The following is a 13,826-nucleotide window of genomic DNA, read 5'->3' as shown; positions in this document are numbered from 1 at the left end:
CTTTATTTCTTAGACTCTCAATACAATGAGAATTCCGTTTGCATCTTCCTTTGCACTAATGCCCATAAAGATGTCTTTTACAGTCACTAGACGCCAATTGTCCGCTTTCCCCGACGTCATCATAAGGCCTCATTAAGAAGCATTTATTAACCACTGCTGTGTACAGGATGCGTGAGTCAGAGATGTGCGTGGAACTGTACATTTAGTAAGAAAAACGTGTAGGAATGGCACAGACTAAAGATCTTTGCAGAGAGTGAATGAGTCTTTCGGCTTGGCTGGATTTCTTGGGAGCGCTCTTTTTCATTTTTATTTTATTTTATGTTTCGTCTTAGTTTCTTCCTTGGTCTGGACTCTGCTTTGAATTTTTTTTTTTCATTGTGAAAATGTGATCATCTTTTGTTAAGTTGCCCAGCATGCCCATATCATTTTGAAATATTTCCTTTTTAAAGAGTCCTGTGTTTTTAACATAACTGAAAGAACGTGATAGATGGATACTATAAAAGTAAACAGGTTATTATTCTCACTTGCCTTTGGACAATCAAATGTAATTCACTATAAAAATAAGTTGTGCTTAGCAGCAAAAAAAAAAAAAAAAAACCAGTAATCTATTGGAAATGTTAAATAGTTAGCTTGCTAAAAAGGAAAAACAAGAAAGGCAATAAGCAAAAGTTCCTGATTTTGTTCCGATTTGCTCAGCAGTATTTACCACCAATAAGCTAATTTTAATTCAGGATAATTACTTTCATTTTTCCCACACTGAATGGTTGAATATCACGCTTTTTCGGATCTTTGTTCTTAGCCGTTTCCTATCTATTGAATTAAGACTGTTCTTTCCTTGATGAATCAGATGAAAATTAATAATACTGAGATCCCAGTCCTCAAACACCACGTACTAATTTTAAATTGCATTCAAGCCCAAAGCCGCTGTTTAATACCTCCATTCTTTTCCTCGGCAGGCATTTATGTCCATGTTCCAGATACTTACCCAGGAAGGATGGGTTGACGTCATGGACCAAACGCTAAATGCTGTGGGCCACATGTGGGCACCTGTGGTCGCCATCTATTTCATTCTCTATCACCTCTTTGCCACTCTGGTGAGTTTAGCGTTGCTTTTCAGCTGTAGCTTACACTTCGTAGTGGAGATGAGCATCCACAGATTTTTGGCCTGTTTTCCATTTCAGAATGAGAGCCAGAGAACCAAGGTAGAGTAGTGCCATGCAGAGGTCTCTTCCATTCCCGATTTCTGTGAGCCAAAGAACTACGGGAGCCCCCTAGGTTTCAGACAGAAGTTGTCTCCATCAAGTACCAGTGGTTTGCATGGGGGAAAACAAGACAGAACGCCATGGAAACCCCATGTCCATGCACTGACTTAACCATCCCTATGCATTCACACCCACGGTGATCTAGGGATCAAACCAGAATTATCATTTTTTTTTATCATGTAGAGACACTCTCTTCAGTTTCACCGCATCCTTTTCTCAGCTGTAATTAAACTGAAGACAGAAGCTGGAGACCTCAGGGTGCAATCAGTTAATTAGAAACCAGCTCAGTATTACTGTGCTTTGTGTGACTAAAAGAAACACAGGGGGGAAAAAAAAAAAAAAAGAACAGAGCTGTGGATATGGTCAAAAGCTGATATAAACTAAATACCAAAATCCAGGAAAAATTTTCTTCTGTCATACAAGTGGATTTTTCTCTTAGTTGTATTTCTATTAAAAAGAAAGGAAAAAGTTACAAGATATGGCCTATGACATAGTTAATGATGTAATTCTCAGATCTTTCTAATTTGTACATATTAAGAACCAAATTTCAGCTCTAATATTTGGTTAAAAGTTCCAAGGAGAGTCCCTAGAATATTATTCTTTGTCCAAAACACACGAAGTATAAACTACTGCTACTCTTTATCGGACTGCACAATGCATTACAATTTTCTTCCTACTATTTGGACAACCAAATTAGATAATATTCCCACTTTAGAGAGGATGAAACTGTGAATTTGTCCAACGCCACAAAGCGGGTCAGTGTGTGGCCTTACAACTATATATTGCTGCTTCCCTAGATTATGAAGCTTGCCGTTGTCCCTGAAAATCCCTGCAGCGCATTAAACCTCTGCCAGGAGCAACTAACATCAAACAAATTACATACGTGCTCTCAGGTCCCTGCCGTTCTAAATGTCTATGAATCAAATAAGCACGGAGAAACTAGATGGGTTAAACTGGAGGTCACATCTGTTATGGGCCAAGGCCTTCCCAATGAAGACATGTCCATCAAAATCTGTCTGAGGACACATTGTTAGGGAGTGGAAAGTCCTGGGTTCAAGTAGTGGAACCATGTAGAAATAGTTCTGGCATTGTTTACATTGGGTGGCTTTAAAAATATTCACGAAAGGGGGGAGTTCCCGTCGTGGTGCAGTGGTTAACGAATCCGACTAGGAACCATGAGGTTGCGGGTTCGGTCCCTACCCTTGCTCAGTGGGTTAACGATCCGGCGTTGCCGTGAGCTGTGGTGTAGGTTACAGACGCGGCTCGGATCCTGTGTTGCTGTGACTGTGGCATAGGCCGGTGGCTACAGCTCCGATTCAACCCCTAGCCTGGGAACCTCCATATGCCGCGGGAGCGGCCCAAAGAAATAGCAAAAAAAAAAGACCAAAAAAAAAAATATATTCACGAAAGGAAAGAACACTAAGCAGTGGGAATGGAAGTCTGGCGTCTAGAGCCAAATCTGGCTGCACTGGTGTTGACAGGCAATCGACCCTGAAGCCTTTGCATCTTCCTTCCCAGGACCTCTAAGCTGTGTCATTCATTCATTCATTCATTCACTCATTCATTTACTCATAAACTCCCCTAATGTTTATTAAGCATCTACTTTTGTGTTTAGGTTCCTTTAAAACTACAGAATAGCTTGGAGACCACTGATCATGGGTTAAATGCAGGATAGATGGCGGAGATTATCTATGTATAGGAATAATCTAACTTATCTATTAAAACAAGGTAATCTCCTGCTTTGCCCACTGCAGATTTTTTACACTTAGAGATTTCATTTTTAAGGCAAAGACTAACACAGTGTGTAAGCAGGAAGAAAAATGATCTAGCCTAGTAAATCAGGTAATAAAGTAATTTTTTTCCAATTGGATTTCTCCAGGGATCACTAAGATAATGAAATAAAGTATTGAATCTGACATACAGTCATCTTGGGCAGTCTTAGTGTTCCCTACTGGGCCAAAACCATGGCACTGATTGTGGAATACTGATGCACTTCCAAGGACTCCTGTGGAGTCACCTGAGCCTTTAGGAATTTACAGAGCACAGCTTGAAAACCCACATCAGATTCCTTGCCTTCATTCTCCTGATTGAAATGTCTACCCGTGGAGTTCCCACTGTGGTTCAGCAGGTTAAAAACCTGACTGGTACCCAGGAGGACTTGGGTTCGATCCCTGGCCTTGTTTGGTGGCTTAAGGATCCAGTATTGCCATGAGCTGTGGTGTAGGTCGCAGATGTGGCGTGGATCCTGCGTTGCTGTGGCTGTGGCTGTGGCGTAGGCCAGCAGCTAAAGCTCCAGTATGATCCCTGGCCTGGCCTGGGAACTTCCATATGCTATGGGTGCTGCTCTAAAAAAAAAAAAAAAAAAGCGAAAACAAAACAAAATGGAACAAAAAGTAGTTTTAAATTAAGACTGAATAATTGAAATTGTTTGGGGTTTTCTGTCCATAATTTTTTCTTCAAATCCGTAAAGCCATGGGGAATTGGAAAGTCTACCTGTCAGGGAGGGCCGTCTGGTAATTATGGTGGTATGCAAGACTCCAGACTTGGAGTCCAAAAACGTAGACTCAGGATCTATGTCTGCTGGTCCCGAGATGCATGACTTTGGCAGAATCAGACAGTGTCCCTGCTCTCTGTGCAGTGTCGTATCTGAAAGTGAGGGTCACGAGGCCTAGCCCACAGGGTTTCCACAGTTTCCATGTTCATGTGAGGGGAGCTTGTATTTTTGAGGCTCACTTGGCCACGGTAAAGGGGCTGATCATAGCTGAGCACCAACACTTAGTTCCTTTAAGTTTAAGTAAGATCTTATGTACATTTAAAGCTCTATGTTAATACATGCTAAAATGTTATTGTGATATCAGATGTTTGTCATTTGTAGATGTTTGTCATTTCTTGATCAGCCTAATTATCATTTATCCCAAGTCCCTCTCTTTTCCTCTTTCCCCAAGCCCCTCCTCCCAGACAGTGACGATGAGGAATTTGGCCTGATCTGTCTTCCAGTCTTTAAATCATATTTTACTAAATTTAACATACTATGAACTCTAAAAAGGCTCTCGTTGTGTGTGACAGTAACTGAAAAACCCAACAATTAAACTATGCACAGATGATAAGATGCATCCCAACTTCAGATTTTTAAAATATGAAAATAAATTTGCATCTTGATATCAATGCAGTTCTGTAGTTTCCTACACATGTATATATCCATTAAAAATGTATAATGTTTTTAATTTAAGATTATCATCTACAAACACTTTATACCCTTACCTTCTTGTTTTGGTTTGTTTGTGTTTTTTTTTTGGTGTTGTAAATTTTTTTTAATTACAGTTGATTTACAGTGTTGTGCCAATTTCTGCTGTTCAGCAAAGTGAACCAGTCACACACACACACACACACCACACACACACACACATTCTCTTTCTTATATTGTCTTCCATCATGGTCTATCCAAGAGACCGGATATAATTCCCTGTGCTGCACAGTAGGACCCATTGTTTATCCATTCTAAGTGTCATAGTTTGCATCTACTAACCCCAAACTCCCAGTGCATCCCTCTCCCCCTTGGCAACCAGAAGTCTGTTCTCTATGTCTGTGAGTCTGTTTTCTGTTTTGCAGATAGGTTCATCTGTGGCCTGTTGTAGATTCCACACGTAAGTAATATCACATGTAGACCCTTACTTTTTAAGATCAGTGTTTGGCCAGCACTGCTCCTGTGCACTGGCAGCCATCCCTTGGAGAGAAGACAGGTGTTCACACCCTATGGCTATCATGACCATACTCCATGCTGAGGCCACGTTACATTTGGTCATGTGTGTCCCTCCTTACAAATCATCAGGAATAGCAATTTTCAGAATAAATAGGATCAAACTCTGTGTATAGTCTCAGTTAGGTTTTTGACCAAATATTATTTTCAACATCTTCTAATCTGAATACACAGAAAGCTAATTCAGTCATTCACATGTATGGTCATACAGTAGTCCATTGACTGTATAGGCCATTTTTGCGTATCCATTGCCTTCCTCATAGATATTGCAGTTGTCTTCCAATCTTTTGCTCTTATAATATTAGGACTAGTATGTTTGTACTTTGTGTCCAGTTGTGCAAGAGTTTCTTTAGGGTACATGCCAGAAAGTAGATAGAACACAGGATCCTGGTTGCTGCCCAAAGGTCTCCATGGCACAGGTTTGCAATCTCATACACCAAACCCAGTCCCTGGGCTCCGTTTCTGCAGCCTGTGAGCTAAGAATGGTTTGTGCATTTTAAATGGTTTTGTGGGGCCCTACGTAATACTCTCACTGCTACCTCTCAGCCCTCAAAGTCTAAGATATTACTATCAGAACCTGTTCTACAGGCAAACTGCTCAAGCTTACACTCCCGCAAGCAGTGGCCGAGAATTCCTGTGTCCTTACATTCTCACGTAGCCTGGATTTTGTTAGACTCTTAAGATTTTGACAGTTGTATGAGTTCAACGGTGATATCTCTTTGCTTTCACTTTGCTTTGGGGGGGCTTCCTTGATTATTAATAAGGGAGCACCTCTTTATATGTTTATTGGCTATCCTCTTTGTCACTCACCTGATCACATGCTTTGTCACTTTTCCTAATAGCTAGTTTGTCTTTCTTAGATTCACTGTTGGAGTGGTAAATAGAGTCTGGACATTAACCGCTTAACTACTATATATGTTGCAAATACCTTCTCTTAGGTAATATCTTGTTATTCCAATTTGTCTGAAAGGCTTTTAACTTTGTATTTTGATGTGGTCAAAACTCTCAGTTTTTAGAGTTCTCCTGTGCAGTGGGTTAAAGACCTGGTGTTGTCACTGCAGGGGCCTGGGTCACTTCTCTGGTGCAGGTTCAGTCCCTGGCTTGGGAACTTCCACATTCCGTGGGCAAGGCCAAAAGAAAAAAACTCTCAGTTTTTCACTTATGGTCGATATTTAATTTGGACTCAAGTTCTTCCCCACCCAGAAGTAATAAAATATCCTCCTCTATCATCTTCTGTTTTACATTTTTGCCTTTCACCTTTAGATCTTTAACCCATCTCAATTTTCTGTTTATATGTAATATAAGCTGGATGAAATGCATAGTTTAAACAAAACACATCAATTTTTCTTATCCAGATTTATGCAAAATTTTTAAAACATTGAGCTTTGTAGTTGGTTTCTCTGATTATGATGTCTAATGTAAACATATTTTTAAATTTATAAATCCTGTTTTGAATGAGAGTGAAATAATTTAGTGAAACACTATAACTAGATTATTAAAACTGAAAGTGTTACTTCTGTACTACCCAAAAAGTCTAGGGACTAAAGTCACATCCCCAGGTCACAGGCGATTTTGCCTAAACATTATTGACAGTTGTTTTATTGTCTTGTATGTCCTCAGACCTACTGGTTACTATAATGGGCTCTATAAAGTTAGCCCAACTCCATGCATCACAGCTGTACTGAATCTCAACTACTCTGTATTAGTAGTAACCTACCTCCTGGCCAAAGAGGGAAAGGGTTTACTCTTTGTTCTCTCTGAGCCTATAACTATTCTCTCTGAGCCTATAACTAGTACAGAAGTTGGACTAGTAAACACAAACCAACAGCAGGTAAAAGCTGTGATGCAAAATCTAATGATACAGGCGATGAGAGGCAGGAAGCCATGCTGTTCCTTGCTGTGGGATCAATGCACATCATAAACATTTGCTTCCCAGTCATTCCGGATCAATCTGATCTCAAATTTTGAAAGTATTGGCAGTGAGACAGCTGGCAATGGTTTGTGGACCAACATATGTGCTTGGAGGCACTAGGCTTGTGTTATATATGCATCATATACCCTTAAAAACTGAACATTTAAAAGTTAACATCTGTCTTTAGGCTTGAATTTAGCTTAAAATGAGCATTTTATTATTTTTTTTCTTTGCAAAATACTGCAAAGCATTTTAACTCGAATTGGAAGAGAGGAAAGAAAGTCCACGTAAATGTGCAAGCTCTGATTTGCTTTTTATCCATGCTGGCCGGGGGTGCCGCAAAACCTGGGGAGTTCCTGATTTAGTCTTCTCAGGGACAGGCATGTGCCTAAAGCAGAGGAAAAAAAAAAAAAGTTTGGCTGCAGTTTGCTCTGCAATAGAAAACAGCAGGCTATTCCATTGCCCCCTGGGGCACCAATTTGTCAGCCCACAAAGAAAATCAAGCTTAAGTGTAGAACAAATGCATATTTATAACCATTATCTATTGTCCCTGTAAAATGTCTCTCTCATCCTCCAGGTACGTGTTCTGTGTTTCTGTCCTGGCTGATTGCATTTGGCCGAATGCTTGTGAAATCCATCTTTTCCCTGACTCTTGCCAGTGATTTGGGGATAAGAATGATAAAAGACTTAGGCAGTGCAGAGACTCATTTTTTTTTTCCTCTGTGTTTTCCCCTTTATTAGTGTTTCAAAGGAAAGCCCTGTGATGTGAATACTGAAAGAGAGAAAATGTAATTAGGCGTTCATTGTGGATCGTCTTTTTGTTACCTTTGAAGTGCTGAAATTAACACAGCAATCTCTTGATTTTGCTTCTGTAGTGGCAGCTTTCAGAGAATAGTCATATTCTGCTGACAAAAATGGGCATTCCAAAGTGTAAATTAAATAACTTGATTGTATAGAATTCATTTAAAAGTGCATCTGTGTTGAACATTTCCCATTTTGCATTGCTCTGATTACATTTGACTTTTTGTTGACCTATGTGAAAAATGAAATTGTTTCCAACGACAGCCTGCAAGACAGCTTAGGAGAATGTGATTATAAATGGTAAAAAGGAAAAGAAAATCACAACATGATGGGGTGTTGACCAGATTCCTGCTGTGCTTCTGCTGGATACTTGAAAATAATTTTAAAAAATAGAAATTATTAATAAAGCTCACAACAGAGGAAGAAATAAGATTAAAGGTGACATTGAACATAAAGGGCTATCTTAAAAAGCTATGTTAAAAAGAAGAAGATCCTAAGAGGAAAATTCGGAGAAGAAATGGAAATGAAAAGGCAAGACAGACAGGGAGGGCACCGGACTCTCTGCAGAGTTAGAGAGAATGTAAAATACCATTGGAAGCTACAGAGATGGGAATTTTCCATCAAGAAAACCCATTCTAAGAAGGTAAAGCCACCCTCTTTAAAAAAAAAACACACACTGTAACTTTCAGGAGCCTGCATCATGCTCCCCCAGCTCCTCTCTTCAACAGAGAACCCTTGCGCGTTGCACAGAGGGGTCTGCTCACAACAAAATCCCAGGCAGTAATGATGCTGGAGAAGACACTGCTTCAGTCGTTCATTGAATTTCGCTGACATGCATTGTGCGTAGACAGAAGAAAACGGAATTGTCTGTGGCTCTAAGTATCAAGCTTAAACATGGCAAATATGTTAGCTCAGGTGAGTCTGGCCTTTTCAGGAATGTAAGGAATGAGAGGAGGAGTTAGAGAAGGAGAAGAGAGATCAGAAGGAATCACAGCAGCCAAACACCTGCTACCACGTGGGGGGCGGGAGCCACCTTGAACCTGGACGCCTTGCTTTCGAAATCCACCAGGCTGGGAAGTCAGCACCCCACCAAGGGGTGGCTACCGTCACCCCTACAGATTCTGCCGGGCATCCAGAGACCTGACAGTGGCATTTTCCACACGGCACTGTGGATGCTAAAAGTATCTTGAGAACAGGCATTATAGTCTGAGAAAAAAATAAAACGTTAGATTCCTGGATTCTTTTAACAGTTATTCTCTACTTTTTCACTGACATTAGTGATTCATCACCTGTCAATGTGGATCATGAAATAAGGAAATGACAGTATTCCATCAACTGTATATTACATGGTAGAGTAAATAGGTGCGTTGCGTATTAATATACTGGAGTGTTGTAGATCTGTTCAAAGTGCCAGGTAGCCCATGCGTGAAAATATAGATATGAATTTGAATTTCCTTTTTTTAAAATGACACATGCTAAATACCATTGTAATGAGAGTATATGTGTGCTTTATTTAACAAAACTTAAGAGGAAAAGAAGGGATATATCATTAGCCTTTTCTGCCCCTGAAATTACATCCTTATGAAAAAAATAGTGGTTTAGTGTTCCGTGCCCCATCAGACATTTAAATGTTATATAAATCCAAATTATGAAAAATAAATATGCACACAACAGGTTGACTGTGTAGTTCAGAACCAGCAAAGCGTAAAGGCAAAAGAGCCTCATGCAAATGGTGCAACTCTTATGAGTCAATGTGACAAATATCTGAAAAACTCCTGTATTATACTAGTAACATTTAATATAAACCCTGTCAATCTCATTTAATGGCTCTGGAAAACCTTTTGGCACAGCACAGGGGGCACTGGTAGCAGCTAGACCTTGGCTGAAGGTAAGATTCAGACATCAGTGTAATGGGTTCAGATTCATGAGCACTACCTCGGCTTTCTGTAAAAACAGAACAGCAACAACAACAAAAAAAGGAACATGGAGAGGATTGAGGATTCGTTCTTGCTTTCAGAATTAGGCTCTGAAAAAAAATAAAAAAGGAGTTCTCATCGTGGCTCAATGGTTAGCAAACCCAACTAGTATCCATGAGGACACGGGTTCGATCCCTGAGCTTGCTCAGTGGGTTAGGGATCTGGCATAGCTGTGAGCTGTGGTGTAGGTCACAGACGTGGCTTGGATCCCTCGTTGCTGTGGCCGTGGTGTAGGCCGAAAGCTGCAGCTCTAATTTGACCCCTAGCCTGGGAACCTCCATAGGCCGCAGGTGTGGCCCTAAAAAGACAAAAGACAAAAAAATAATAATAAAAATAAAAAAGAATGAGTCACTCCTGTGACTTTTTAGGGGGAGAAATGGCCAACAGGCTGCACGCTCAGGTCGAAGTCTGCACAGCACTGGGTTTGTAGGAAAGTCATGTCTCGCTGACAATGTAAATTAAATATGGTGGAAACCAAACCGCTTCCTCCCATCACAGTGGTTATTGCCACCTTTTTCGAGTCTGAGAAAAGAACTACAAAGTAATTCTCACCTCCTCACAGTCAGCTGTAGATCTAGCGTCTCCTGCTTCTTCTCTCCACACTGGAGAGACAGTCAGAGCCAGAACTTAGTTATCTGGCACCCTGAGTGCCAAGCTGTCACCTTAGCACGGTGCCCAAGCCGTCAGGATCATGGCAACACGGATCCATCACTGTCCCTGCGCAAACAGAGTTTCAGGAGGAAACTCGAGCTCCACACACATTTTTCAGTGTGGGTTCTGCTTTTGCCATCAGGTTGTCCTGTTAACTACTCAGTGAAGCTGAAACATTCAAAGACAGGGAATGAATTTAGGCTTAAGGATATTTTTAAAGCAATCTTTAGTCTTGAACATTGTTTTTTAAATTTGTTGCCAAAACTCCTCCCACGCACCTGTCTCAATGCTGTTAGCCAGGGGCTTCCTAACTGCAAAAAGCCCTTGGGCATTTTTCCCAGCAAAGCCAAAGTGTTTCCTTTTTGAGTCTTGCCTTCTCTCTACCATGAAAATCAAACTCTTATCTCCTCGAAAAGAACAAAGCACAGCTAGAATCATCCACTTCTCTCTGGCCTCCTGTGCTGAGGGTAGCTTTTTTCTCTTTCCTCCAAAAAGAAGTTATAAAGTGTACTGTTTTTTTTAAATAAAGTAACAAAGCAGTACATATTAATAACTTTTTATCAAACTGCACTTAACACTGTTCCTGTTTCAATGAGCCAGTTTAAAATAACTGGGTCACTTTGCTGTGCAGCAGAAATTGACAGAACAATATAAAACAACTATAATAGAAAAAAATCAAAATCTGAAAAATAAAATAAAATGACTGCATTACATGCCTGAGAGAGCAGAACATCTGAAAGGAAAATCTGAACAGGGAAGAAACTAATGGGCCTTCCCATTGTGGCGCAGCGGAAATGAACCCAACTAGTATCTATGAGGATGCAGGTTCAATCCCTGGCCTTGCTCACTGAGTTAAGGATCCAGTGTTGCTGTGAGCTGTGCTGTAGGTCACAAATGCAGCTCGGATCCCGCATTGCTGAGGCTGTGGTGTAGGCTGGCAGCTGTAGCTTTGATTTCACTCCTAGCCTAGGAACTTCCATATGCCGCAAATGCGGCCCTTAAAAAAAAAAAAGAAAAAAAAAGAAAGAAAAAGAAAAAGAAACTAATGCCATCACTTCGTGATCATTAATTACCGCCTCCCTCTTACACCTCCCTGCCTCCCTTGGTGGCATCTGGGCAAACTGCCAACCACCTGCCTACTTCTCACTGGCCCCAGCCTTTACCCTGCCCCCCCCACCCACCAGAAAGCCTTCTCACTCTTCTCTTCCTGCCAAAACCCTCCTTCTCCTCAGTATCTCGATATCTTAGTAGAACCTGTAGGGAACTTTTTTATCAGCCCCTCAGAGCTTTAATGAGCAGCATTCAGAGGAGCCACCCAAACCCATCGGCCCAGATCAGATCTCAGAAATCGAAAGGCTCAGGTGGCACAGAACTGAACGCAACACTCTAATTAAGTTTAGTTTCTGGTTGTTGGTCTTCTCATTTGTGTACCCCCTTCCCAAGCCAGCACCCCCCAGCTCCACTTTTCCTTCACAGTTTAATGGCGAAGCATGACAAAGGCAGAGGAGCCTGGAGAGAGAGGAGGTGACATGTTTCAGTGGTCAGGTGACATGCCACACTCAGGGTCAACAGCAGTATTGGTGCTAAGCTGGGTATATTGACACCAAGACTTGTAACCACTTCTTGTCTGAACTTGAGGAGGTGAAACCCTTACTGGGGGCCCCACATGGACAAGGGGCAGCCTGAACAGCACTGGGGAGTTGCCTGAGAGGTCTCGGCAGAGAGAGAGAGCCTACAGGATGCCCCAGGAACCGGTTTCCCTTTGCTCCCACCTGGAGTGGCAGAACTCCCAACTTCTCTAAGAGTTGAGAGCCAGGCTGGAGAAAAGAACAGTGGTCCAAGCCAGAGACTGCATGGAGAGGAGAGGAGGTGAAATGGAGTCCGCCAAAGATACATGCATGTCTTAAGTCCCAGGCATGTGAATGTGACCTTATTTGGGAAAATGGTCCTTTCAGAGGCAATTAAATGAAGGATCCTGAGATGAGATTATCCCGGATTAGCAGGGTAAACCCGAAGACCAGTGACAAGTGTCCTTATGAGAGATGGATGAAGATGAGACACAGGGAGAAAGAGGAAAAGGCCAGGAGAAGGCTTGCTTCACAAGCCGCGGAGTGCCCGCGGCCACTCGATGCTGGGCGAGGCAGTGGAGGCTCCTCCCCTAGAGCCTTTGGTGGGAGTGTGGTCCTGCTGACAACTCACTTTGGGACTTCTGGCCTCCAGAACTGTCACAGCAGACTTGCTTGTGCAGTTTGTTACCGAAGCCCCAGGAAGCGAACACAGGGAGTGTCCCTGAGAATCAGTGGTCTCAGCAGGTGCAGCAGGACCTGAGGTGGTAATCCGTTCAGCAGAGAGAAAGCCCAGAGTCCTCCAAATAAGCACCCGGAGGACAGGTCACACAGCCACAGTGGACCAGACACCAGTGCCAGTCACATCTCTGACCTTAAACCAGCCCTACGAAGAGAAGGAGCATGAACTCAAATGTGACTCAGTTTTAAAGGACCAAAATGGCTTCATGTTGCAAGATTCGGTTTTCAGTCATCAACACAACTAGACGGTTTATGGACTAAATTCAGTTGATTTGTAAAGACATCGAGGAAACAATTTAGTTTGGCATATCTATGTTTATGTCTCTGTATTTTCACATAGGCTCTACCACACACCAGGGCTCTTGGGGGAGGATTAAATGAAAAAAAAAAATGATGAAGTTGCAATTTGTCAAGCCACTATTATTATTATTATTGCCATCACATTTTCCAAATGAGGGATGCTGAAACCATGGGCTCATGACTGGCAGAACCTGTTTACCAACCAAGGTCGCCAAGCCCGGTGTTCTTTTCCACCAGGCTGCCAACCCGCATCTGCTTAATTCGACTGTGGACTTCCTAGCGGTCAGCACGCTGCTGCATTTTTGCTCCTGACCAGGCAGCGTCTGACCCAGCGACGGAGTCCATCAATGGCTTGTTGAATTTAATCAAATAGCATAACCTCAGGACCGTTAACTAGCCAGCCATCTGTCTGGTGTTGGGGAAATAATTAAAAATAAAATCTTCTGACAATCTGGAAAACCCCACCAAGGTAGACAAGAAAGAAAGAAAGTTTTATTAATGAATCAGCACCAACCCAGCCTGTGATGAGCATCCCAGACAACCCGCCAAAGCAACCCCAAAGCCGTGTCACCCTATATGCACATCCCCACATCACATCTGCGCCCTCAGGATGAAAACAAGTCCTCAAGAAAGTCCTCAAGTCACAAGACTCTGTGGCACCATTTGTTAAAGTCAGTTCCCCCTAAACTCACCTGCTGACTGGGGAGCCCATCCGTGATGGCTAATTGCCTTTATCCAAAGGTAAATAAAACTTTTCACGTCTCCATAATAAACAGGGAGTTTCCCAATGTGGATCCAAGTGGCTAACTTATACTCCCACCTTCGCAGGGAGAAGGGAGCCTAGGACACTATTCCTGGGTT

At 42.0% G+C, this 13,826-nt stretch overlaps 1 protein-coding gene across 1 annotated transcript in view; it reads left to right on the top strand.

Moving 5' to 3' along the window:
- Nucleotides 1–13,826, top strand: part of NALCN (sodium leak channel, non-selective) — a 311,653-nt gene that overhangs the window by 181,876 nt on the left and 115,951 nt on the right. The window contains exon 14 of the mRNA XM_047756274.1: nucleotides 957–1,094. Within this exon, the coding sequence (XP_047612230.1) occupies nucleotides 957–1,094 (138 nt within the window). The remainder of the gene's footprint in view (nucleotides 1–956; nucleotides 1,095–13,826) is intronic.

This window comes from Phacochoerus africanus, chromosome 13 (assembly GCF_016906955.1).
Source record: "Phacochoerus africanus isolate WHEZ1 chromosome 13, ROS_Pafr_v1, whole genome shotgun sequence".
Classification (NCBI taxonomy): domain Eukaryota; kingdom Metazoa; phylum Chordata; class Mammalia; order Artiodactyla; family Suidae; genus Phacochoerus; species Phacochoerus africanus.
The sequence above is the reverse complement of the archived record's forward strand: the minus strand, read 5'-3'. Positions and strand labels throughout refer to the sequence as shown.